Source organism: Schistocerca americana, chromosome 2 (genome assembly GCF_021461395.2).
Source record: "Schistocerca americana isolate TAMUIC-IGC-003095 chromosome 2, iqSchAmer2.1, whole genome shotgun sequence".
Lineage (NCBI taxonomy): Eukaryota > Metazoa > Arthropoda > Insecta > Orthoptera > Acrididae > Schistocerca > Schistocerca americana.
Genome location: NC_060120.1, coordinates 195,831,943 through 195,859,169, shown reverse-complemented (window position 1 = coordinate 195,859,169; position 27,227 = coordinate 195,831,943). Strand labels below are relative to the sequence as shown.

Below are 27,227 nucleotides of genomic sequence, written 5' to 3'. Positions count from 1 at the left end.
ACACACCGGTGTCAATGTGTTCTTTTTTCCATTTCCAGGAGTGTACTTTCAGAAACGACTTACTGACACTTAAATCTATACTCGATGTTAACAAATTTCTCTTCTTCAGAAACGATTTCCTTGCCATTGCCAGTCTACATTTTATATCCTCTCTACTGCGACCATCATCAGTTATTTTGCTCCCCAAATAGCAAAACTCCGTTACTACTTTAAGTGTCTCATTTCCTAATCTAATTCCCTCAGCATCACCCGACTTAATTCGACTACATTCCATTATCCTCGTTTTGCTTTTGTTGATGTTCATCTTATACCCTCCTTTCAAGATACTGTCCATTCCGTTCAGCTGCTCTTCCAAGTCCTTTGCTGTCTCTGATAGCATTACAATGTCATCGACGAACCTCAACGTTTTTGTTTCTTCTCCATGGATTTTAATACCTACTCCGAATTTTTCTTTTGTTTCCTTTACTGCTTGCTCAATATACAGATTTAATAACATCGTGGATAGGCTACAACCCTGTCTCACTCCCTTCCCAACCACTGCTTCCCTTTCATGCCCCTCGACTCTTATAACTGCCATTTGCTTTCTGTACAAATTGTAAGTAGCCTTTCCTTAATCTTTCTTCTAAGATAAGTCGTAAGGTCAGTATTGCCTCACGTGTTCCAATATTTCTACGGAATCCAAACTGATCTTCCCCGAGGTCGGCTTCTACCAGTTTTTCCATTCGTCTGTAAATAATTCGTGTTAGTATTTTGCAGCTGTGACTTATTAAGCTGATAGTTCGGTAATTTTCACATCTGTCAATACCTGCTTTCTTTGGGAATGGAATTATTATATTCTTCTTGAAGTCTGAGGGTATTTCGCCTGTCTCGTACATCTTGCTCACCAGATGGTAGAGTTTTGTCAGGACTGACTCTCCCAAGGCCGTCAGTAGTTCTAATGGAATGTTGTCTACTCCCGGGGCCTTGTTTCGACTCAGGTCTTTCAGTGCTCTGCCAAACTCTTCCCGCAGTATCGTATCTCCCATTTCATCTTCATCTACATCCTCTTCCATTTCCATAATATTGTCCTCAAGTACATCGTCCTTGTATAGACTCTCTATATACCCCTTCCACCTTTCTGCTTTCCCTTCTTTGCTTAGAACTGGGTTTCCATCTGAGCTCTTGATATTCATACAAGTGGTTCTCTTTGCTCCAAAGGTCTTTTTAATTTTCCTGTAGGCAGTATCTATCTTGCCGGCCGCGGTGGTCTAGCGGTTCAGGCGCTCAGTCCGGAACCGCGCGACTGCTGCGGTCGCAGGTTCGAATCCTGCCTCGAGCATGGATGTGTATGATGTCCTTAGGTTAGTTAGGTTTAAGTAGTTCTAAGTTCTAGGGGACTGATGACCACAGATGTTAAGTCCCATAGTGCTCAGAGCCATTTGAACCAATTTTTAGTATCTATTTTACCCCTAGTGAGATAAGCCTTTACATCCGTACATTTGTCCTCTAGCCATTCCTGCTTAGCCATTTTGCACTTCCTGTCGATCTCATTTTTGAGACGTTTGTATTCCTTTTTGCCTGCTTCATTTAATGCATTTTTATATTTTCTCCTTTCATCAATTAAATTCAATATTTCTTCTGTGCCCAAGGATTTTTACTAGCCTTCGTCTTTTTATCTACTTGATCCTCTGCTGCCTTCACTAATACATCCCTCAGAGCTACCCATTCTTCTTCTACTGTACTTCTTTCCCCCATTCCTGTCAATTGTTCCCTTATGCTCTCCCTGAAACTCTGTACAACCTCTGGTTTAGTCAGTATATCCAGGTACCATCTCCTTAAATTCCCACCCTTTTGCAGTTTCTTCAGTTTTAATCTACAGTCCATAACCAATAGTTTGTGGTCAGAGTCCACATCTGCCCCTGGAAATGTCTTACAATTTAAAACCTGGTTCCTAAATCTCTGTCTTACCATTATATAATCTATCTGATTCCTTCTAGTATCTCCAGGATTCTTCCATGTATTTGATGAGTTATCAGAAGAGAATTTCAGATCCGGAATCGTATTTCTAAGTCAATGTGTGCAATTGCTGTTTCTAATTTCTCAAACTAAACAAATATTTAAAAGTCTCTGTGACCATAGTAATACATTCGAAGTGTTACAAGCAGAGGAACTCTTACCATTTTCAAATGAAAAAAGGAAGTGGGAAAACTGACTGCTATATGCAGTAAAGACATGTCATTTGATCTACATGAACAATTAATCTTTGGAAATGTGCTTCAAAACTGAAATTCAGAAAATCAATTCCATTAAGGAACTCATGAAATTATTACTGACTAAATTCGGTAGCCTTACATGCAGTTTTCCGGCGGTAACAAAAGAATGTTTCCTATTTTTGACCCTTCCTGCAAAAACCGCAACAGCAGAAAGAAGTTTTTCGAAATTAAAACTGATTAAAAACTATCTTAGAACTTCTACGAGTCAAGGACGGCTTTCAGACTTGTCAGCGCTGTCTATAGAGGCAGAACATCTCGAAAAACTAAAATCGTCTTCAGCTATGGATGATTTAATAAATGTGGCGAAAAAAAGGCAAAAAAAAGTATATATTTGAAATGTTTGGCTAACTTGGTTCCTAGGAGCACTAATTGTAAATAATTACTTACCTACGTAACCTATACTTAATCAATAAGTATTTATTTAATTTTTTCAAAACGAGAGTTTTTGTTTCTTTTGTGAAAAATCCTTACCCTCCATTTGAGCTTTGCCACAGTCAGGTAAAAGGGCCCCGGGACAAATTTTGATACAGGGTCCGTCTAAGGCAAGCAACGTCGCTGATCTGTCCTTAAATGGTCCGCTTACTCATTAAGAACTACTCTAGCACGAGCTAAAATTCAGAAAAAGGACGACGTTATTCCTCAATAATTATTTTCGATTTTGTCGTGCTCAATACGCACTGTCTAGCAAATAATTTTGCTATTCCACGTTGAATTTCTACCAAATACCGTTAACAGTATTCGTTTGATAGCGATAGAATTTGCTAAAAGTTTGGATGTTTAAGTGAGAAGGAAAGCAACTGGCGACTCTGATTTCATGTGCATTAATTGGGATAAAGAATTCCTCAACTAATGACATCTCGAGATGTGTTTTAGATACATCTGTGCAAATTTACACAGAATCCGGAGACATACGTGTGATCCAGTATGTTACAAGGTTAATGACAAGTTCGAATTGTCTTCCAGTACCAAGTTGCAATAACGTACTTATAGTTTAATTGAGACGTTACGCCAGCCAGAAAGGAATTCCAGTAGCTGTGCCCAGACGGGGTATATAAGAACAGTACCGGTACACTTATAGATTCTTCCACCATCTGCAGTGAATATTCTATACACCGATATATATTTGTACTGGCAGTTGGTTGTATAAAATGTAAGTGTTGCGATGTTTCAAACACCCACACAATATTTATTGTCTAAGAAGGGATAAAGAAATAAATAAAATATATCTTGAGTTGCTGTTCTTGCAGTTTTGTTAGGAGGAACTTTCAGCTAAAAGCTTTCGTCCGATTCTTAAAGGCATTTTCACTGCTTTTATTATCATGGCATCTGTAGGAGTGGAGTGGATCACAAGGAAACAAATGTGGAGGCGTCTATTGTAAAACGTAATTACCTCATAACGATCAGTGGATCCCGGTTTTGTTTGTACTGTAATGAACTCGTGTGGCTGACATAGGTAGAGTTCTTACATTAAAAAGGTCCCAAGAACTTCGCTTTCGTCATGACTGGGGACCATATGGTTGTCCAAATGCTTTATACGTCTCTTGATTAAGTGTTGAACCGAAAATGTATTGTGTGAAATGATACATCATAAATTTCAGCCAATGGTCAACGTTTCCAGTAAGACATACAGTAATCGCATTCCGTTTGTCTTACTTGAAAACTGGAAGCAAGGTGGTGTTTTTTCAGCGCTTGTCTGAAATCTATGGCCAAGTACGACTTTAGCTACGCCAGAAGGGAACTCTTGGAAGTGTTGCGCGCGGTTCCTGGAACTATTGCGTCGGCAACACGGGCAGCAGTTGGCGACAGCGGGCGCAGTTCAGTATTGCGGTAGACATGAGGAGAGAAGCTCTGTTCGCTGTTCTGCTATGTGCTGTGGGCCTCGTCGCCTGCGGTAGGAACACGGGCAGGGGCAGATCGCCTTCTAACTGTAGGAACAAGACGACGTCGACGTCAGCGTCGGAATTTCCCGAGGTTCAGACGCCCTTAGGCCGGCTGCGGGGAAACATACTGCAGTCCCTAGATGGCAAATCGATATTTTCCTTCCGTGGGGTGCGTTACGCACAGCCGCCCGTCGGCGAACTACGCTTCAAGGTGCTTATTCATTTTATCTTTGGTTCACTAGATCAGGATCGACGAAAGTCAAAATGTTGCCGGGCAAACAGTGTAAGAGTGTTGGGCGTAGCCAACCTAGAAGTATTTTTTAATTAACATTGAATGTTGATTCTTGTCTCGTTTTGTTCAGTTATGGTATGTTGTACTTCCAGTTCACAAAAAATATTTAAGTGTTCATTACCTCTGCTGGCCAATATTAAAATTATAGTTGCTCTTCTGCATGGCAGAGATGAATTGACATTGCCCAGTTATCTTTTTATAGTTTAGGCTGGCAACATTGCAAGGGGATAGGAGCGCATACTACGAATTCGTTTTCGTCTACAGCACGTAAAAGACAGAAAAAGAAGTCGACAGGAAAGGGATAGTGGGATCTTTTGCAGGACGAGATAGATTTATTTTATTCAGAAGGCCAGCTCTCGAGGGTGTCCCCAGCTTGGGGGAAGGGAGGGTAGTTGCCCGCTTAATAAAAACTTCACAAACCGAACTCACATCCTAGCTGTCAAACAGACATGTATCAATCCAGTAACAGTTAGACTAAAGCCGGAACATGTTAGTGTACCCAGAGCAGTTTCTTGTGAACTATGAAAACTGTGAGATGTCGCCACCCCACCCAGCTTAGAATTTGAGCGGTTTTAATCAAGACTTAAAAGAGCTGTGCAAGCAGTAGACGTATTACAACATTCTTCACTTGCACTTATTTGCCACACTACCAAATGATATTTCTGATTAATAACAGGAGTAAATGTAGGTAGGCACATCCAGTTCACAGCCACAAAACTGGAAGTACAAATAATTTCTACATAGCGTATGTGTTTAAGTCTGTTGTTCTAACATAAGTTTTATTCAGTACAACAAAAAACCAGCCAAAGTTGCAAATTTCACATTTTTTATTCCGTCGGTGACTAATATTGGGCCGGGATCCGTTTTCGAAACATCATAACAGACAGTCAAACTGTTATTTCCGAGAATGCAAAAACCATGTCAAAAATGTGCAAACGAACAGTTACAGCGCCCAAAACTAGTTATCGAGTGAATAAAATAAGTGAAATTTGCAACTTTGGCCAGTTTTTCGTTGTACTGATAAATAGAAGTTGCTGTCCTACAATTATTTCAGCATGTAGGAAGTTCGTAGAAGTCTTATTATTGCTAACTTACTCGTCTTGAGAGATTCTGCAACTATGTTGAGATTCAAAATGTATCCTTTATTTCACCATCCCTGTTGCACATTGATTTGTATGTTGACTAATATTCTGGTGTGTAGTTCCATGTCCATGTGGTTACAGCAGGTTTCTTACACCGCTACTACACTGAAACCAGCAATCATAAAAATAACTGTGCAACTGAAACAGTAAAATAAAGGCCAAATTTTGAAGAAAAGTTTAATGCTCTGATATAAATTTCCCTAATTATCTACAGGCAGATACCAGGCAAAAAATTGAAAATCCCCAAATATTTGAAATTAAAGAGTACCTCATTAGCCATTCCTTCCATAAGTTATCAGAATATTTGGATTCAGAGATGTAAATTCCAATTAACTCTGGTTTTCACAGTAAAAAGACTTTAACTTCCCTGGTATATAGTAGCTGATAATGTTTTGAGCAAAGTTATATAAACACTTAATTTGAATTATTATATAAAAATAGCAGCTATGTGGTGTAAGAAGAAGAGCAGTGACTCTCTTTCAAATTACATGAGCTGTTTTTTTTCTGTTGGTGTAGATACTGTATATAATAAAGTAATCTAGACTAATCTTAATCCCAGTGAACATACCAGCACTAACTGTAATTGGTTGCCTGCTGCATCTGCCAACTGATTTATAATGTCACCTCTTCCACATAACTTAGGGTTCTGTCCCATACTGTGTTAACGAATGAAAGAATGTTCACACACATACCTAGCAAGTGTATGTATTTCTTTGTTTATGTATTATTTGCCCAAGGACTCTGGTTAATTTGATATTTAATACTCACTCATCTATACTAATACATAAAGACAAGATGTTGTTTTATGATGTTACCAAATTTCTCAAAAAGTTCCCGACTGATTTACTTAAAATTTTTACACAATATTCTAATAAAATATGGAGCAAAATATATATACACACTGCTACTATACAAGGTGTCCCATTTATCTTGACCACCCTAAATAACTGTTTGTCCAGATGCAAATTATAAAATGTTTCAAGCAAATGTTCTTTAGCCGTCAGGGGGACGTCAATCAGCATGATTGCCTTTGTTGTAACTTTGTTTTTTACAAAGATATGAACAGTGGTATGACTTTTTTAAATGGCACCCTGTATTTTTTTCAGTAATACATTTCCGCTCCTAAAGACCTTTTCAAATATGTATCACAGTGTACCATTCACTGAAACACAACGTTATTAATTACGTAACACAACATAGAATTTTAGCCCTGGATCACAAACTCGTCCACTTGCTGGAGTTGACAGAAAACAATTGAAAGCCAAGTAAAGATATAACACAAAATTGACTTTGACTTTCCTATACCATTGCCCAGGAGTAGAACATTCAAAGGTGGTCAAAGTGGTGACCCTGATCTCTGATACACTGGTGCACTCATTGAGTGAAAGAATTATTCACTGCTTCCAGTGTTGTCTGCTGAAGAGAATTACAAGCAAGCTAGATACGTTCCTGAATGTCCTCTGGAGTTGTTGGAATATCACGATAGACAACATCTTTAATGCATCCCCAAAGAAAAAAGTCCAGATGATTTAAATCAGGAGACCTAGCAGGCCAAGTAACTGTTCCTCCTTGACCAATCCATCTGGTAGGATAACTTCAGTTCAGAACACAATGTGCACACAAGGCATTATGTGCTGGACATCCATTGTGTTATTACCACATAAGCATTCTAGTTCTTAGCAGCACTTCATCCAGAAGAGGAAGAATAATTCGTCTGAGGAAGTTGACATATGCTGTGCCGTTTACACTACCATTGACGTTGATGTACCGCCTGTCTAAGCCATCGTGGGTTGTCGCTGGACCAATAATGCATGTTCCTTGTATTTACCTGTCCTTTTTTTGAGAAGGAACATTCACCAGTAAATAGAACATCGGAAAAGAATTTCTGGTTGGTGAGGATTTGCTGCTGTGCCCACTGGCTGAATTGTACGTGTTTCTGGAAATCATTCCCATGCAATTCGTGATGTAGGTGTACATGGTAAGGGTGGAACCAGTGATGTGTAACAATATGATGTACACTGGTTTTAGGAATGCCAATCTCATGTTCAAGCTGTCGTGTGCTCACATGTGGATTCATAGCAATGGAAACAAGAACAGTAACTTCGGCAGCTTTGTCTATGCGAGTGCTACAATGATTGCGTTGTCGTGGGTTGAAACGTCCCATTCCCTGAAGTGTCGCAACAAGATGAGAAAACATCTCAGGAAGATGGGTTCTTGTCAGGATATTGCTCTCTGCACAGTTCCACTGCCTGCGTAGCATTTTGCCTACCATCATCAGCAACAACAATAACAATAACCACAACAAAAGAAACGTTATGTCAATGCAGTTTGTAGGAAGGACAGCCTTTACTGTATGCCTACTATACACAACAGTATTTAAAAGGACTTAACTACTGTACTAAATGTACCTATACATAAGAAATCGGTATTGCTATTACTGTTCTGTAATTACTTACATTCCCCATAGATGAGTAGCATTTCTACCTTCTCTTCGTTGGTGTACATTCTCCTCGCACAACTCTTCGACTGATGATGGTTGACAGAATGACAAGTGTGCATTCTACTTATGTTCCTATTTGTCCTCTGTCAACATCAGCACGTGGATGTGTTCCATTTACCCCGAGTACCTGCACTAAGTGCTGGGAGCGGTAACATCAGTGTTGTGTTATGTAATTAATAACGTTGTATTTCAGTGAATGGTGCACTGTGATACATTTTTGAATAGGTCTTTAGGAGAGGAAATGTATTACTGAATAAAAAATACAGGGTGCTATTTAAAAAAGTCATACCACTGTTCATATCACTGTAAAAAACAAAGCAACAATGGAACGTTGTGTTTCAGTGAAAGGTGCACTGTGATACAGTTTTGAATAGGTCTTGAGGAGAGGAAATGTCTTACCAAATAAAAAATACAGGGTGCCATTTAAAAAAGTCTTACCGCTGTTCATATCTTTGTAAAAAACAAATCTACAATGAAGGCAATCATGCTGACTGATGTCTCCCTGGCGGCAAAAGAACATTTGCTTTAGACATTTTTTTATTTTTCATCTGCACAAACAGTTATTTAGGCTGGTTAAGATAAATGGGACACTCTGCATAAAGTGGAAAAGTTTGTAGCAAAATAAATATTTGGAGAGGCATAAGGTATATACTTTTTGATTTATATAAAAACCAGAGAAAAGTTGTGAGCAAAAATTCCTTCAAATATTTACATGTTGTTCTAATAAACATTCTGACCAACATAAGCTAAATATTTTTTATATGAATGATGTGTAAACATATATGTAATATATAAACGGGAAACATTCTTAGCAAAAAACTCAAAAAGTTCCTGACTGATTTCCTTCAGATTTTTACACAATGCTCCACTAAGCATTTGGACGGATGTAGGCTACATATTTTAATAAACATAATTTTATATAATCTATAATACAGAAAGTTATGAAAAATCTGAAAACTTCTTGACCAACTGACTTCAGATTTTTGTACAATACTGTAGTAAACGTTCAGGTGGACGTTTGCTATATATTTTCTTAAACAACAATGTGCAGATCTTCTGTTAAAACAAACTGAGAAAGCATGTGCTGCGCTGTGAAAATGTGTGGCTTCATATTTTTCCCTTAATTTTAACTACAATAGCACGACATTTAAACATTAAGCATATTGTTTCTCCCTTATATATTATTTCTTCTTATATATAATTTTAAACAAAAATTGATTACACAACTATGTGCTTTTTTGTTTTCTTCCTCGCAGTCAGTTTTAACATAAAGCTAGAACGTTGTGTTTATGGCTTATTGGCTTTTAACTGGATTACTAATCACATTGCGGAATCTGAATCGTCTGAAACATTGTAATTCTATCTGCTTACAGATTGTAAATTTGAAAAATACTATCCTCACATAGCCAAGCAAGCAAGGTTAAGATTTAACATCACATTGAGATTGAGGATGTTACTGGCAGAACACAAGCTCACAATGTTTCAAGGATGTAGAAGGAAATCTTCCATGCCCTTCTCAAAGGAACGATCCCCACATTTGCCTGGGGCAGCCAGATGTGTATTTGAACCACTGTGCTCCCAAATGCGAGTCCAATGTGCTAACCATTGTGTTACCTGATTTGGTTCACATATCCTGCATGAGAAGAGGTCTCTCTCGTACACTGTATATACCAATGATCCCAACAGATTTGCCCATTCATTTTAAGCTACTTCAATTCCCAATCTAGGTTTGTTAATAGTCCCTAAAAGTTTTGTGCTGCTTACTTCTTTTATTGCCTCATTATTTAATTTATTATGTACATTAAACATTCCACTTTATTTGGCTTTGAAAGCTGGGTAAATTGCTCTAGATTGACTTTTAAAAAGATTTTTTTAAATATATATGCTCTAACTTTCTATAATTATGGCTATGGAGCATGATATGAAAGCATGTATGCCCAATGAAATGTCTGGTCTGATTCATTTACGCACTCATTATGTATTGTATTGTATTGTATTTTTATTGATCCAGGCAATCATAGTATTGTACAGCTGTACATATGATATTGGATAGGTCAAGAGAGCTATTTACAGTAATTTTTACAAATTGATATTTACATTATTTTGTAGCAAGGAAATTATCTATCTTCAACAAAACAGTTAATACAAATCAAAGAGATGTAAGGTTTTACATACGATATTGGATAGGTCAAGGGAACATATTTGCAGGTAATATTTAATAAATTGATTTCACATTATTTTGCAATGAGGAAGTTAGCTATCTTTAACAAAACAGTAAATGCAAATGTTGTATGGTAAAATACAAACAGCCAATACAAATGTAATAGTAAAGTAGTCCAGTGTATTTCATAGACATGCACAGTATATAATTTTCAGACCTAATTGAACATTTATCATATTTTTTACATTTTTAACCCCTTTCAAAAAAATGATCAACTGCATAAAAGCAATGGTCCAAGAGATATTTTTTTAACTTATGTGTGAAGGCCCTTGGGTTCTTTGTTGCTTTGATTTCATTGGGTAAATTATTATACATTTATATCCCAACATTTAAAACACTTTTTTGGTAGCATGTAGTTCTGGACTGAATCATATGTAGGTCAGATTGCTGTCTTGTTGCATAGTTATGAATATCTCCATTGAATTTTAGTGTGCAGTCATTGTTTAACAGGTATGACTTGACAAATGAGACGATATTATAAATGTAAGCAGAGGGCAGTGTCATAATGCCATTTGTTTTGAAATGTTGTCTGCATGATTCGTTATGTCTTAGATTACATACTATGCGTATTGCCATTTTTTGCATTTTGAAAACATATCTACCTCCAGGTGAGTTCCCCCAAAATATGATTCCATACTGTAATGTAGAATGGAAGTACCTTAGATCTTATGAAGAAAGAGTGCAAGTCAAAGCATACCTTACAAAAGATGGGAAATCTTAGAATCTTGATTTGTACACTGTATCAAAAATAAAATAATGTAGATGGATAAAAATTTAATCACCAAGTGGCAACAGGAGAAAACACATGTAAAAGATATGGAAACAGAGAAGCTTTTGAAGCCAGTAGCTCCTTCTGGCAGAAGTTTGAAGGGAAAGGAAGAGGGATGAAAGAAAAGCACTAGTGAGGTTCAGCAAAATGGTGAGAATATGGACTTACTGAATGGGATGAGAAATAAAGACTGATTTTAGTGCCTGTGCCAGATGAGATCCGAAAACCTGAACACTTAAAGATGAAAGACATGGTAATAAGCAAGTCAGATATTACTGAATGAACATCACGCAAGTGTCAATAAGAGTGGAAAGCTAGGTGCATTATACATGAGAGGCAGGTAAAGGTGTTGGGGAAAAATAGACAGGTCAGAAAACAAAGTGGAGGAATAAAAGGGATATCTACTAAAAAGAAACTGTGACTATAGAAATTAATGTACATTTAGGCCAGGTGGGTGGTAAGAACCATGCACAAGTTGTAATACCAGTTCCTGCCTGTGAAGTTCTCAGAAACTTGGCTACCTCCTAAAATTATGTCCGTCCTGTCTTATTACCCCATACCCCACCCAGTCTGTCTGCCACTTAACAATCCACTTCACTTTCTGTTCTTATTGACTCTTTCCTGGTGTTTGTTCAGTAATCTCTGTCTTGTTTATTACCCTTTCTTCCATCTTTAAGTTCACAAGTTTTCAAATATCAGCTTTTGCAGAGACCAGCAATTAGTCTTTCCTTCTCATGTCATCTAGTATGTCTTCCATGACCAATGTTCTGGGTGACTTTCTTGTATTCTCCCCTTTTCCTGAACCTCACCAGTCCTTCTCCTTCATCCCTCTTCCTTTCCTTTCGACCCTCCTTCCAGTAGAAGGAGTTACTGGCTCTAAAATCCTGCATGTTAAATATCTTTTATGTTTTTTTCTCCTTCTGCTTCTTGGTGAGTAGATTTTTTTATCATGCATATTATGTTTTCAAACATTAATTATTTTCTTTACTATACTACTTAATGCTAATCATACATCAAATTACACTTGATGAAATAATAAATTATACATCATTTATACATAAGTAAGCAGATAACATAGTTTTTCACTCCAAGCTTTGAATTTTACAGTCACCAGTGCCAGTTGGGCCATGGGATGGTGTAAAGAATGCAACAAGGGATGGTTCAAGGTGTCCTTCAACACAAAACACTAATGATACGTCAGAAGACTGTTTGTTTCTCAATGTGTATACAACAAAAGTGAGTAAGAAGACTCCAGTGGTAGAGAAATAGTATGCTATAAATATTTCATGTAAATTCCATTTACTGCATTCAGCCTATGCTTCTTTTTTCTGTATTTCATATTAATTATTGTATTATTGAGATACACAACTACTAGCACAAACTTATAGACATTATGTAATAAATAGTCTAAAATTTAATGCAAAGAAGTGTGAGCTGGTGTACACAACAAGAAAAAAAAGATATCTACAATGAAAGTTTCAACTACTGGGGAGGGGATTGTATTTAAAAAAAGAGCAAAGGAAATAAGGAATGGGAAAGTCATGATATGAACAGTGAAGTCTCAAGGAAAGTACCAATAGTACCAACTACGATTTCAATCTGTAGAAGCCTGTGCCATGAATACAAGAAAAAATAAGTACAAGAAAGTAAAATAAAGTTTCTGAGAAGTTGGACAGTTGTAACAAAAATGAAAAAGTTGGGAAACAAAACACAAGAGGAACCTCTGAAAGAAAAGATTGAGATGCAAAGATTAAAATGGTATGGGAATGCAGGGAGAGTGGATGATAAGAAGGTGGAGAGGAAGATGGACAATATGACGATGGAATGCAAGAGGCCAAGGGGATGGTCAACGGACAAGGTGGCTGAAAGGAGCAGAAGAAAGCATTGGAAGGAGAAGACTGGGCCAAAGTAACAAAAGAAAGGTGGCAGTAAGACCAGATCAGATGAAGATGTATGTGTTTCAAGCAGACCCTACAAGTACATGGAAAGTGTACGGGATAATAATGGGTGTGATTTAAAAGTTTGTGTTTGCTGTCTTTCATTTGGTTATATTATTAGTATTGGTACTCAATTGTGTATTAGTCTGATGTACATATTAGTCTGATATGTATGACAAACCTTGTGTACAAGTTACTTAAGACCATTACATTTGTGTACCTATCACTATGAGTATGAATCATAACATGTTCTCTGTCATGACAGCTGCCACATAACACTAGAAATCCTCAGAGACCGGTGATAGTGTTTCTTCACCCTAGTGCTTATTACGTCTTCAGTGGTACCAGTGACTTGTACGGCCCACAGTATTTGATGGATGAGGACATTGTTCTGGTAACAATCAACTACAGGCTTGGAGCTTTGGGTATGTTGAGCAAATGTAGCAATAGGAGTCTGTGTGTGTGAGTGTGTGAGTGTGTGTGTGTGTGTGTGTGTGTGTGGGTGCGTGTAAGTTTTTGTTGTGGTTTATACCTCACCTTGTAAGTCCATAGTGAAACTGTTGTATTTTAGACCATTACTGTATAAGTCTCAAATGGCAACCCAGTTCGTAGCAAAGAAGGGAAGGCAGAAAGGTGGAAGGAGTATATAGAGAGTCTATACAAGGACGATGTACTTGAGGACAATATTATGGAAATGGAAGAGGACGTAGATGAAGATGAAATGGGAGATACGATACTGCGGGAAGAGTTTGACAGAGCACTGAAAGACCTGAGTCGAAACAAGGCCCCGGGAGTAGACAACATTCCATTAGAACTACTGATGGCCTTGGGAGAGCCAGTCATGACAAAACTCTACCATCTGGTGAGCAAGATGTATGAGACAGGCGAAATACCCACAGACTTCAAGAAGAATACAATAATTACAATCCCAAAGAAAGCAGGTGTTGACAGATGTGAAAATTACCGAACTATCAGTTTAATAAGTCACAGCTGCAAAATACTAACGCGAATTCTTTACAGACGAATGGAAAAACTAGTAGAAGCGGGCCTCGGGGAAGATCAGTTTGGATTCCGTAGAAATGTTGGAACACATGAGGCAATACTGACCTTACGACTTACCTTAGAAGAAAGATTAAAAAAAGGCAAACCTATGTTTCTAGCATTTGTAGACTTAGAGAAAGCTTTTGACAATGTTAACTGGAATACTCTCTTTCAAGTTCTGAAGGTGGAAGGGGTAAAATACAGGGAGCGAAAGGCTATTTACAATTTGTACAGAAACCAGATGGCAGTTATAAGAGTCGAGGGGCATGAAAGGGAAGCAGTGGTTGGGAAAGGAGTGAGACAGGGTTGTAGCCTCTCCCCGATGTTATTCAATCTGTATATTGAGCAAGCAATAAAGGAAACAAAAGAAAAATTTGGAGTAGGTATTAAAATTCATGGAGAAGAAGTAAAAACTTTGAGGTTCGCCGATGACATTATAATTCTGTCAGAGACAGCAAAGGACTTGGAAGAGCAGTTGAACGGAATGGACAGTGTCTTGAAAGGAGGATATAAGATGAACATCAACAAAAGCAAAACGAGGATAATGGAATGTAGTCAAATTAAATCGGGTGATGCTGAGGGGATTAGATTAGGAAATGAGACACTTAAAGTAGTAAAGGAGTTTTGCTATTTAGGGAGTAAAATAACTGATGATGGTCGATGTAGAGAGGATATAAAATGTAGACTGGCAATGGCAAGGAAATCATTTCTGAAGAAGAGAAATTTGTTAACAACGGATATAGATTTAAGTGTCAGGAAGGCGTTTCTGAAAGTATTTGTATGGAGTGTAGCCATGTATGGAAGTGAAACGTGGACGATAACCAGTTTGGACAAGAAGAGAATAGAAGCTTTCAAAATGTGGTGCTACAGAAGAATGCTGAAGGTAAGGTGGGTAGATCATGTAGAGATGATGAGGTATTGAATAGGATTGGGGAGAAGAGAAGTTTGTGGCACAACTTGACTAGAAGAAGGGATCGGTTGGTAGGACATGTCCTGAGGCATCAAGGGATCACAAATTTAGCATTGGAGGGCAGCGTGAAGGGTAAAAATCGTAGAGGGAGACCAAGAGATCAATACACTAAGCAGATTCAGAAGGATGTAGGTTGCAGTAGGTACTGGGAGATGAAGAGGCTTGCACAGGATAGAGTAGCATGGAGAGCTGCATCAAACCAGTCTCAGGACTGAAGACCACAACAACAACAACAACAACAACAACTGTATAAGTGTGATACTTTAAGAACCAGGAGAAGTAAAAAGTGTTATTGCTATACTGTGTATTCTGTACATAACTATAGTTTATGATTTGGGAAACATTATCATTTTATCTGCATAAATTCACTATTATTGTTAAGTTACTGTTCATTAGTTTTTTTACACCCGGACCAGCCACGGTGTGCCAAACTGCACATGAGCAGTGTGGGCTGCATGCAGACTGAGGCTTGGCTTTGCGACATTTTTTGGTTGGAATGTCTTTCTTTGGTTTGGCAGGATCATGGTGTCAGCCCAGTTTACCCTTTGCCATTTGTTCCTGGTATAAAAAAAGTTCACAGGTCTAGTGGGTGTTGGTGCAAAAAAAGACAGTCTGTCAGTGTATTGTCACAAGCTTAAAACATGAATGGGAATGTTAGAGAAGAAGGATGACAATTCTCAGTATCTGATGTGTGTGATAGTCGCATAATCATCGGGTACCACAAATTTGCTATGGAATGACATGACAACACCATGCAGAAAGAATTTAAAGGTTTAGTTGACTATGAAAGAGGAAAATATTACACCCATTGACAGATGGAATTCATTGTTCTGTACATCAAGGAGCATTTTATACTAAATTTGTGAGCATGGAACACGTGATGAAATTGGTGATACGAACATGAAAATTTTGTGAAGTCACTTGCATTATTCCACTGTCAGTAGAACTCAACATAGAGTATGGAGACTTTTAAATATTACTGAAAAGTATGTTTTTCAAGTCAAGGGGCAAGCCTGGAACCTTTTTTTTTTTATTTAAAACCTCTATAAAGAGTGAAAATCCGAACATCCAGAATAGATTGCAAACCTTGCATTTTAAGTGAACTTGACTGCACACAGCTCACAGAAAAGCACTGCAAGATAAGAAATAACTTATTTGTGATTTTATGGGGATGGATTTAAAAAGAAAATCATCTTGTGGAAGGGACAAATTCTGACAAAAAACACTTCAATTTCCCATAAGCTCACTGGCATTAAAGAAAATGCAAGGTTTGAAAAATCAATTGTGGCATTTGAAAGATATACAAGAATAGTTACCCAAGGACACTGCCAATCTTACATCTGTTTTTGAGCTGTTTTTAAATGTGTTTGCTATTTTAGTTGAAAGCGCCCCCATGCATTTTCAGATGTATCTGATTGATCTGCATGTAATTCCTATTTAAAAGACAAATTCATTGAGATTGCAACTGTCTAGGAGATCTACATTATTTTCCTAGGGAAGAGTTTCAACATGTCAATAATGAGGTTGCAAACATTATAAAATATTTCAGTCAACAAATGTATATGAAAGGCTTTTTTTCAATTATGAAACTAAATAAGTCATGAATATGTGGTAACCTGAGCATGAAAGTGTGTGAAGTTGTCTTCATCTGTCCACATGGTGACAGTTGTTACCAGATAAAAATTATGTCTTCAGTGTGCCAACAATAATTAAATTTTGTTTGTGATCTGTGTTGAGAATTATTAAATCAAGTCATATGCAAATGCAACTGCATTGTCATTTAAATACAGAGGCTTCACAGTTTCCCACCCTTCCCCCTCCTCACACACTGATAGCATGGCATGGTGGTGGGGGAAGTGTGCATCCAAATGAAAGAGCTATTGGCAGCGAGCCAGAACCCTGCTCACAAGTTCAATTATAGGGCATCACTGATTTACATTGTACTTGCAGTGGTGTGAATGTAGTATGTGACAATCATATTACATGTGATAATCATAATACATTGTTACTTTTTACTCAGATGGGAACTGATTCATTCAGTAAATCATAATTAGCTTCAGTGGCTTATATGCAAATATAAGTTGTACCTATGGCAACAAATGTGGGCTCAAATAAAGCACCATCAAATTTTATATACAGAGGTTTAATTTTGTTGCAAAATAGAAGGAAGTCTTTAAGAAAACGTTGTTATTCAGGAATGACATAGGAAAGTTACACTAAAAACTGCAAAAAAATACATTGACAAGGGATACTGGAAAATGTAGCAATGAAATATGTAATGAAGTAATGCTTGCACATTTGAAAGCCGCACACATTAGTAGTGTGCATCATCTGCAAGAATGTGGTGTGAAAGATCAATACTGTGTGGACTCCTATAAAGCCTGCCATGGACGACTGCCTATTTAAATCCTGCCAAACTGCGCTCATGCTCAGTTACCAAGTTATTACTGCTTGCATACGTTTGCCTTATCTTATTATGTTCAATGTATATTATGGTGATTGGTGAACATGCCACAGACTAATAAAGTTGTACCCATGTTGCAATACAAGTGATAACGAGTGTGGCATTGTTCTCCATGCAGTTTTCATTCTGTGGTTAGTCCTACATTTCGTCTACGATGTCTGACAGTGCTACTGATGAGTTTTTACACTGGCAGCAAAGGGTTTGTACTGCAGTGTTTCAGTGCATCAGTCGACAGTATAAGATGTTTGCCACAGCACAACACATTCCAAGTTTTGCAAATGCTTGCCTCTGTTTTGGCCAGTTCGGATCTGTCTCAATGTAAGTCATCTGACATGCCAGTTGCTACCCCAGTCGTTCATCCCCTGCTGTTTCCAGTGTACACTGAGTCTGTTGACGAATGGGAAGCCTGTGAAAAACAGTTGCAGCAGAATTTTCATGCATTTGGATTGACTGATGAATTTTCATGCATTTGGATTGACTGATGTTTTCTTGTGCCATCCTTTGTTTTTGTCTTGGTTACTGCCTTGTATGCATCAACTCCTTTGGCTTCCCCTGTAGGATCCATCTTTACTCTCTTTTGATAATATGTGTGACCTTCTTTCAAAGTACTGCTGTAAATGGACACATGTCATTGCTGCTCGAGTTGAGTTCTATTGGTATCGCAAGAAACCGGAACATTCCTATAAGACTTTGACTACTGAGTTTCACTGTTTAAGATGTCATCATTTTGTTGCTGGTCTATATAAGGAGTCATATGCTAACCAAACGGTTCCTGATGCAATCATTTGGTTGGTCCCCGATCGCGAAGGTCATGGCGGACCTTTCAATGTGAAAACCCCTCTCCTCCAATGTTCTGACTATTTCACTATCATTTGAGGTTTCGAAGGCTAAGGGTATTCAAACTGACTTATGGTATAAGGTTACAGAAGTTCAGGTCGCTTCCCCCCGCTATTTCTAGGACGATATGGTAGCAGCGGTTCATGTGCGAGCAAAACATCAAGGCGGCCGGCACACCTTATTGCAGCAGCCTCATCCACAGGATCAGAAGCAGCAGCAGCAGCACAGCAAGCCCAGTAATGAACAATGCAAGTGCTGCACACTTCCCTCTTGTCCATTGTGTTGTGTCACTCATGATAAGTTGGATTGTCCTAAGTGGTGTGCCATTTGCTGCCAGTGCAACAAAACGGACCGCATTGCTCCTCTTTGTAACGCAAAGTTCCAAGGTCTTTTTATTGGTAAGCTTTTTATTGATGTCAATGTTTATCGGAATGTTTTGCACATGAAAGTCAACACTGCTGCTGCTTTGTCATTATTCATCTTGCATACGTATACGTACTTGATTCTCACCCTTCAGCACTAATGTCACGTACATTAGTCACGTACAATAAACAAGGCATTCTAGAATTAGGTAGTTTCTCAGTCCCAGTCACATGTAAATCTGTGGTTCATCTGCTGACTTTTCTGGTGGTGAACAATGCATACACCAAAAATTTGTTTGGTTTGGGCACCTTTAACCTTTTCAGGTTTACTATTTCTGATGAAGTTAATCTCGTCTCTGATCAAGTGCCTTATACACAACTCATCTCTTTATGCTGTGAATTTCCACCATCTTTTCTAAAGGTTTGGTTTGTGCCAATAATTTCAAAGCTCACATTACCATGAAACCTTCAGTGAGACCCCGTTTCTTTTGGGATCGCCTGGTGCCGATGGCACTCTGTGACCAAGTCAAGTTGGAGCTTGACCACCTCCCGGCCTCTGGGGTTGTCCAACTGATCGCATCCAGTGAATGGGTTACCCTTTAGTCATTGTAAAGAAACCATCAGGGTGGTTATGCCTTCATGCTGATTTCAACATTTCTGTCAATGCTCAGTCTGTCATTGACACATATCCCATGCCATGTCCTGACAAACTTCTTGCTAAGGGGAATCGGGAAAGATAGGTGGATGCATTGGCAGAGGGCAGAAAATAAACAGGATGGGAAATAAAATTGAAGAGAAGATGATATGACAGTTTCCACCCCCTCTATCCTGTTATCTCCTCCCCATTTTCATCTCCCACCCTGTTTATTTGTGGCCCTCTGCCAACACATCTGCCTGTTTTTCCACACTCCTCTCCAATTTTGCTCCTTTTTTTCCCCACCTCCCTTCCCCACAACTTCATAATGCTGTGCCTGTTGGCATTCTAGTCCCTGCACAATCCGCCAGACAGTATTCATCTCTCTTGCCACCAGCACACTACTGTCCCTTCCCCTTCCCCGCCCATCTGGATTGCTGCTTGCATCCCATGTGATAGTTGCACTCTGGCTCTATATGCTGGAGTTTGCGATTGTGCATGTGTGAAGTATGCTTGGTTGTGTGTGTGAATGGTGTGTGTCTCTCTTTTACTGATGAATGCTGTGGCGAAAAGCTTTATGTAAGTGCATTTTAATTGTGCCCTTCTGCAACTTGACATGTCTTCTTTACAGTAAGTAGGAATCTTGTCTTTTCCTACATTGTTAATATTCCTGACTGGATTAAAATATTTTTTTCATGTGATACAAATACAAATAAACAATGTTATGATTTTTTTCCTTTACTTGTACTGTGAAACCTTGCTTCTTGCCAAATTTCATGATTCAAGATGAACAGGTAGTACCCTATATGTTGTAATGAGTGAGTTTGTAGTCTATCAAAATATTTGACATAAATAGTCATGTCTTTCACTTGCATTGACTTAGAAGCTTAAGTTTTTTCACCATCAAGGGACCAAAGACATTAATATGTGAGATATTTCAACTTGGTATGCCTACCTGTTCCTGAGTAAAAGGGATCTCAACAGACAGATGGACAGGCAGGCTTTGGGAAAACAAATGACAAATTTTTATTTTTCTTGATGTAGTTACAAATTCACAATTTTGGATTTTTTTCTTCAGTTTACTGTGAAACTTTGCTTCATGTCAGATTTCATGCTTTAGCTCAACAGGTTTTGATGCATGTGTTTGAGAGTACCAAAATTTGTGACATAAATGGCTGTATCTTTTGATTGAATTGACTAAGATGGTTCAATCTTTTTACAACGCCAAGATACCATAGACCTTAGTATGTGACATAAATCTCAACTTGATATGTTTTCCCATTCCTGAGAAAAAGGGGTTTTTAACAGTTGGACAGACAGACAGACAGGCAGGCAGACAAACCAACAAGAAAGTGATCTTACAATGGTTCCATTTTTAGTGATTGATGTATGGCACTCTAAAAAGGAAAAAAATAAAATAACACAGTATTTGAAAAAAATGGTAAGGCAATAACAAAAACAGGGAGGGGACTGGAATAAAACCAGACAACAACAGACGTGAATAATTTGAGTTTAAGGCCTGTTGCATGTTGGAAATCAAGGACATACTGTACAGATATAGAAAATTGTTTGATTTCAGCTGTAACTAGTCTTTGCTTCTTGTTGTTTTGGTTGTAAACCATTCAGCCATCTCTGGAGGAAGTGGGAAAGACTCTCAGTGAAGTGCTGTCACCCACCTTTTATACCAACCAAGAGCTCATATGAGTACACAGAAAATTACAGTGTGATAAATACTACTTGAGTAGCAGAGATATATGCTATTTTGATGTCATCTGTGAGGGATATTGTTTTGTGTCCTTGTCGACACTGTAGCGTCTTGTACCATAGGAATGAAGTGAGAGGATGTTATTTGGTGACCGGTATCCTCTCTCTACAACACAACTGCACACATGTATTAACAGGATTCTTTATTTACTTAAACAGATAGCTGCTACTTAACTTTACAGCATCCATTTGTTGTAGTGCAAGATTTTCCAGAATAGACCACGTTAGGCTCACTGATGGTGAAGTGCAAATCCTGCTATGTGCTCGAGTCGTGTCGCAATGTACTGACAGACACCAACTAAAATAGTGACTGACCTAGTAGCTGACCTAGTGACAAGAGCTAGTAACTGAAAGACTGAGACTGACTGATCTAGTGCCTGAGACTGAGCCCTCCAGTCTGTGGTGGCAATCTAAATACTTGCTGTCAAGAGGACGCTGGCTGCGTGTTGCTTGTGCGTCAGTCTTTGGCCACTCTCCTGATAGGCGTGCTTATCCAGTGCCTACTGTCGATCTTCTTGCTACATCTTTGCCAACCAGCATGCTGGCAACAGCTTGTGCCAGCACATATTGTGTAACAAATTATTATCATAGAGGGACAGTACCATTGTCTATGAGAGTTAAGTATTGACAGTGCTACAGTCCACATTTTTTTCAGAATTAAACCCGCCATCACAACTCATTAAAACATTCATCAATTTTATTTTAGTGGCTTCCCTGAAAACTGAATCCCAAAACATGAAACAGATGCTAAAATCTGAATGTTGTTATAGTCTGTAACATGGCCACCTTGTTTACAGTTCTTGGACATGGCAGAGCTATCTAGCTGTAGCAGGCGGATATGAAGTCACTGTTCCATGTAATGTCTTAAAATTGTATGGAAAGTACATTTGATGTACAACAAACCACACTTACAGGCTATGTTACATATGTCTGTCTTCTGTAAAATCAAGTAATCCTTTAGACAGCCAACAAGTGTGGCTACCTTTGGTGCTTTAACTTTGTCTTTAGAGAGGATACACACTCTTTTAGTTGAAAGAAAAGGAAAAGGGCAGCCTGTGTCATCAGAGTGCCTTTGTGGCTTTTGTATGTGAATGTGTGTATTTTTTCTAGAAAAAGAGGAAGAGCTCAAAAGCTAGTGTGATCAATTTTTACTGTTATTTATTTTTATGCTCTACGCATCAGTCTGCTATAGGTGACTGGATGCCCTTTCCCATATATATATTTTTATTGTTTAAATCATATTGACCAACTAGGATCACATTAAAAACTTCAGTTACTCTTCTTCCTTTGTTGTTGTTTCCTATTTTTCCAGTATCCCTCATTTTCTCCCTCTGAAGTCTTTTTCTTTCTTCTGCCCATGTTGTACCCGATTTTTTAGTTCTTCTGCTTTGAAAGGCTTCCAAATTTAGTATTTTATTTTTAAAACAGTTTCTTTCTGCTATTTCTGATTCTTTGATGTTGTTTCTTTTTAGATCTTTCCTTGCTTCTGTAATCCATGCTGTTGTTGATTTCTTCTTCCAGAAATATAGGAGTATTTGTTTTGTTAGTATATTTCCATCTATTCGGTAGAGGCGTCCAAAAAAGGTTAATCTTAATTTGACCATTACTTCAGATATTTTCTCTATGTTTTTGTAGATCTCATTACTTCTTATTTTCCAACCATCTGCAGTTTTTATTGCGCCCATTATTTTTTTAATAATCCTTCTTTCCAGTATCTGTAGTCTGTCTATTTTATAGTTCACCATTAGGCATTGAGATCCATATAAACATTCTGGTCATACCACTGTGGTGTAGTGTTTTAGTTTTGTTTTTCTAGATATAAACTTCTTGTAAATATTTTTGGTCAAACCATTTTGTTAATTCTTACATCTATTGCAGATTTTTGTGGTCCATTCTATTGTATAGTCTCTCCAAGATATTTAAATTTATTTACTCGCTTTATTTTACCTATTTGTGTTTCTATGAATTTCGGCTCATTTTTTATATTTTTCATGAATTTTGTTTTTTCAGCTGAAATTTTGAGACCAGTTCTGTTTGCTATTTTTTACAGAAGGTTTATCTGAATAACTTCTGTCAGGTTTTCTGAAAGTATTGCAAAATCATCTGCAGAAGCCAAGCAGTTTACCTTGATTCCATTTGTTTTCCTTCCCAGAATTACTGGTTCAATTTTGTGATTTTTAGCTGCATCCAATTTTTTCTAGAGCACAATTAAAAAGTGAAGGTGATAAACCATCACCTTGTATAACACCAGTTTTTATTTCAAATGGCTGAGATACTTCTCCTATAAATTTGACTCTATATATTGTACCTGTTAGTGTTTCACGAAATATATTTGCTAATCTTGATTTAACGCCAAATTCTCTAATGACCTTATCTATTGTTTCTTTGTCTATACAATCAAATGCTTTCTTGAAATAAATAAATGAACACTATAAATGCTTTGCTGGTTAACATTCTATGGTGAATTATTGACTGTAAGTTAAAAATTTGTTCTGCACAGGATCTTCCCTTTCAAAAACCACCCTGATATTCTCCCAGTTGTTTGTCTAAAGTATCTACCACTCTGTTCAGGAGAATTTTTGATAATATTTTGTATGCCACTGGCAGAAGTGACACTCCTCTGTAATTATTGATATTGTGTTTGTCTCCCTTTTTATGTACTGAGTGGATTAATGCTGTTTTCCATTCAACTGGAATCTTTTCAGTTTTCCAAATATTCTCAAGAAGCAGTTGAAGATCCTTTATGGTTTTTGGTTCTGCCCACTTCAATAATTCTTCTGTAATGGAGTCTTCACCACTTGCTTTATTGTTCTTGAGTGTTTTGATGGCTTCTAACTCTGTTGGTGGGAAATCTTCCTCGAGATTTTGACTTGTCACTGGAAATTCTAATTTATCTAAAACTGGTCAGTTTAACAGCTTTTCAAAACTATTTGCTAAAATTTCACTATTTTATTAGTTATTTAATCCCATTTTCATCTTTGAAACAAATACTTGGTGCCTGGTATCCTTTAAGTATGTGTTTAAAAGTTCGGTAAAAGTTTCTAGTATTATTTTTGATGTAATTTTCTTCTATTTCAATAAGCTGAGAATTTTCAAAGTTTCTTTTGATTTTACAGATTATTTTTTATGTTACTTTTCTTTGTTGTCTGAATTGTTCAAGGTCTTCCTCTTTTTTCGAACATCTCCATTTTCTCCATTTTTGAGCTCTTTGTATTAGTGCTTCCTCTCACTCCTCATTCCACCATGTCTTCTTTTTATTCTTGGCCAAACCTAAAGTTTTCTCTGCTGCTTGAGTTATTTGCATCTGGAGTTCAAGCCAATCGCCTTCTTTACTTGTCTCAATTTCTTCTCTAAATTTTTCTATATTTTCTTTTGTAATATTAGCTGTAGTGGTGTTGTATCTTATCACTTTCTTGGTCACCTTTTTTGTTTTAAATGGGAGAAATTTTATTTTAATCTTAGAGAGATTGAGTCAAATTCCTCATTTCTGACTATTGTAACATTCATAATTTTCGTGATATATCTTTTAGATATGGCTACGTGATCCAGTTGAAATTCCTCTAGGTTTGGATTTTGATGTCTCCAAGTTTTTGCTTTTCTTGGTAGTTTACGGAAATTTGTGGACATGAGTTTTAACTGGAACATTTTACACATATTGATCAGTCTTTCACCATTTATGTTTCTTCTTGAGTGTGCTGGATATTCACCTATAATGTTCCTAAATTTCTTTTCCCTCCAAATTTGCACATTGAAGTCACTAAGAAGTATTTTAACAATCTTTTTAGGTATGATGGAAATTCCGGATTCTAAAATATCCCAGAATTGATTTACTTTCTCCAGATTTCTTCTGTTGTCTGCATTTATAGGTGCATGACAGTTTATGAGAGTGTAACTTTTATTCTTGCACTTTATTGTTAACATGGATATTCTTTCAGCCGGCCGGAGTGGCCATGCGGTTCTAGGCGCTACAGTCTGGAACCGGGCGACTGCTACGGTCGCAGGTTCGAATCCTGCCTCGGGCATGGATGTGTGTGATGTCCTTAGGTTAGTTAGGCTTAATTAGTTCTAAGTTCTAGGTGACTGATGACCTCAGAAGTTAAGTCGCATAGTGATGAGAGCCATTTGATATTCTTTCTGAATTTGATCTAAATACTGTTACACTGTCTATGATTTTTTTGTGTACATAAAATGCTGTTCCAAACATTGGTATGTTTTCCATTATTCTCACTTGTGGTTTCCCTTTATAAATTCTAGAATGTTGTGTAGCAACTACACTACTGGCCATTAAAATTGCTACACCAGGAAGAAATGCAGATGATAAACGGGTATTCATTGGACAAATATATTATACTAGAACTGATTACATTTTCATGCAATTTGGGTGCATAGATCCTGAGAAATCAGTCCCCAGAACAACCACCTCTGGCTGTAAGAACGGCCTTGATATGCCTGGGCATTGAGTCAAACAGAGCTTGGATGACGTGTGCAGGTACAGCTGCCCATGCAGCTTCAACACGATACCACAGTTCATCATGAGTAGTGACTGGCATATTGTGACGAGCCAGTTGCTCAGCCACCATTGACCAGACGTTTTCAATTGGTGAGAGATCTGGAGAATGTGCTGGCCAGGGCAGCAGTCAAACATTTTCTGCATCCAGAAAGGCCCGTACAGGACCTGCAACATGTGTTTGTGCATTATCCTACTGAAATGTGGGGTTTCACAGGGATCAAATGAAGGGTAGAGCCATGGGTCATAACATATATGAAATGTAACATCCACTGTTCAAAGTGCTGTCAATGTGAGCAAGAGGTGACCATGACGTTTAACCAATGGCACCCCATACCATCACGCCGGGTGATACGCCAGTATGACATTGATGACTACACACTTCTAATGAGCGTTCACGACGATGTTCACCAAATACAGATGCTGTAAACAGAACCTGGATTCATCCGAAAAAATGATGTTTTGCCATTCGTACACCCAGGTTTGTCGTTGAGTACACCATCGCAGGTGCTCCTGTCTGTGATGCAGCATCAAGGGTAACCGCAGCCATGGTCTCCAAGCTGATAGTCCATGCTGCTGCAAACGTCGTCGAACTGTTTGTGCAGATGGTTTTTGTCTTGCAAACATCCCCATCTGCTGACTCAGGGATCAAGACGTGGCTGCACAATCCGTTACAGCCATGCGGATAAGATGCCTGTTATCTTGACTGCTAGTGATACGAGGCCATTGGGATCCAGCACAGCATTCCGAATTACCCTTCTGAACCCACCGATTCCATATTCTGCTAACAGTCATTGGATCTCTACCTACGTGAGTAGCAGTGTCACGATACGATAAACCGCAATTGTGATAGGGTACAATCCGACCTTTATCAAAGTCGGAAATGTGATGGTATGCATTTCTCCTCCTTACATGAGGCATCACAACAACGTTTCACCAGGCAACGCCGGTCAACTGCTGTTTGAGTATGAGAAATCAGTTGGAAACTTTCCTCATGTTAGCACATTGTAGGTGTCGCCACTGGCACTAATCTTGTGTGAATACTCTGAAAAGCTAATAATTTGCATATCACAGCATCTTCTTCCTGTAGGTTAAATCTCGCGTCTGTAGCATGTCATCTTCATGGTGTAGCAATTTTAATGGCCAGTAGTGTACATTCTCATCTAAATATCATTTTTCCTGGACTGCTATAATTTGTATATCATTCTTCTGCAGGAACAATTCTAATTCCTTTTGTTTCCCAATTTTTAGAAGAGAATTTACATTTAATGTTTCAAAGTAGTATTTCTTCTTGAACTGAAACGTGGAATGCATTTCAATATATTCCATCTCTCGTTCATCGCAAATGTTGGGACTCCCCAGAATCCTAGGTCCCATTGCATTACATGATGTAATGGTGGATTCCTCATCAGAGTTACCACCTGGGGTAGAGCATCCATTGTGCGAACTTTCCATTTTGTGACTTGAAGCTGTAAATTGTGAAGAGTAGGGAATCCAAAATCATCCTTGAATTCCAATGTAAGACTAGGTTGTTAGCCTGGAATATTATTTATTCAGCTGTCACTAATATGTGGAACAAGTGCTGTCAGGGTGCCGCCATTAACATTTGGATCCGTCGTGCCCTCTGTCCACTTTGGCTTTGGACAAGAGGCTGC

At 38.0% G+C, this 27,227-nt stretch overlaps 1 protein-coding gene across 1 annotated transcript in view; it reads left to right on the top strand.

The window, feature by feature from the left end:
* Positions 1-4,063: 4,063 nt before the first annotated feature.
* Positions 4,064-27,227, top strand: part of LOC124594378 (esterase E4-like) — a 115,023-nt gene continuing 91,859 nt past the window's right edge. Inside the window, exons 1-3 of the mRNA XM_047132747.1 lie at positions 4,064-4,343; positions 12,164-12,292; positions 13,259-13,418. Of these exons, the coding sequence (XP_046988703.1) occupies positions 4,086-4,343; positions 12,164-12,292; positions 13,259-13,418 (547 nt within the window). The 5' untranslated portion in view covers positions 4,064-4,085. The remainder of the gene's footprint in view (positions 4,344-12,163; positions 12,293-13,258; positions 13,419-27,227) is intronic.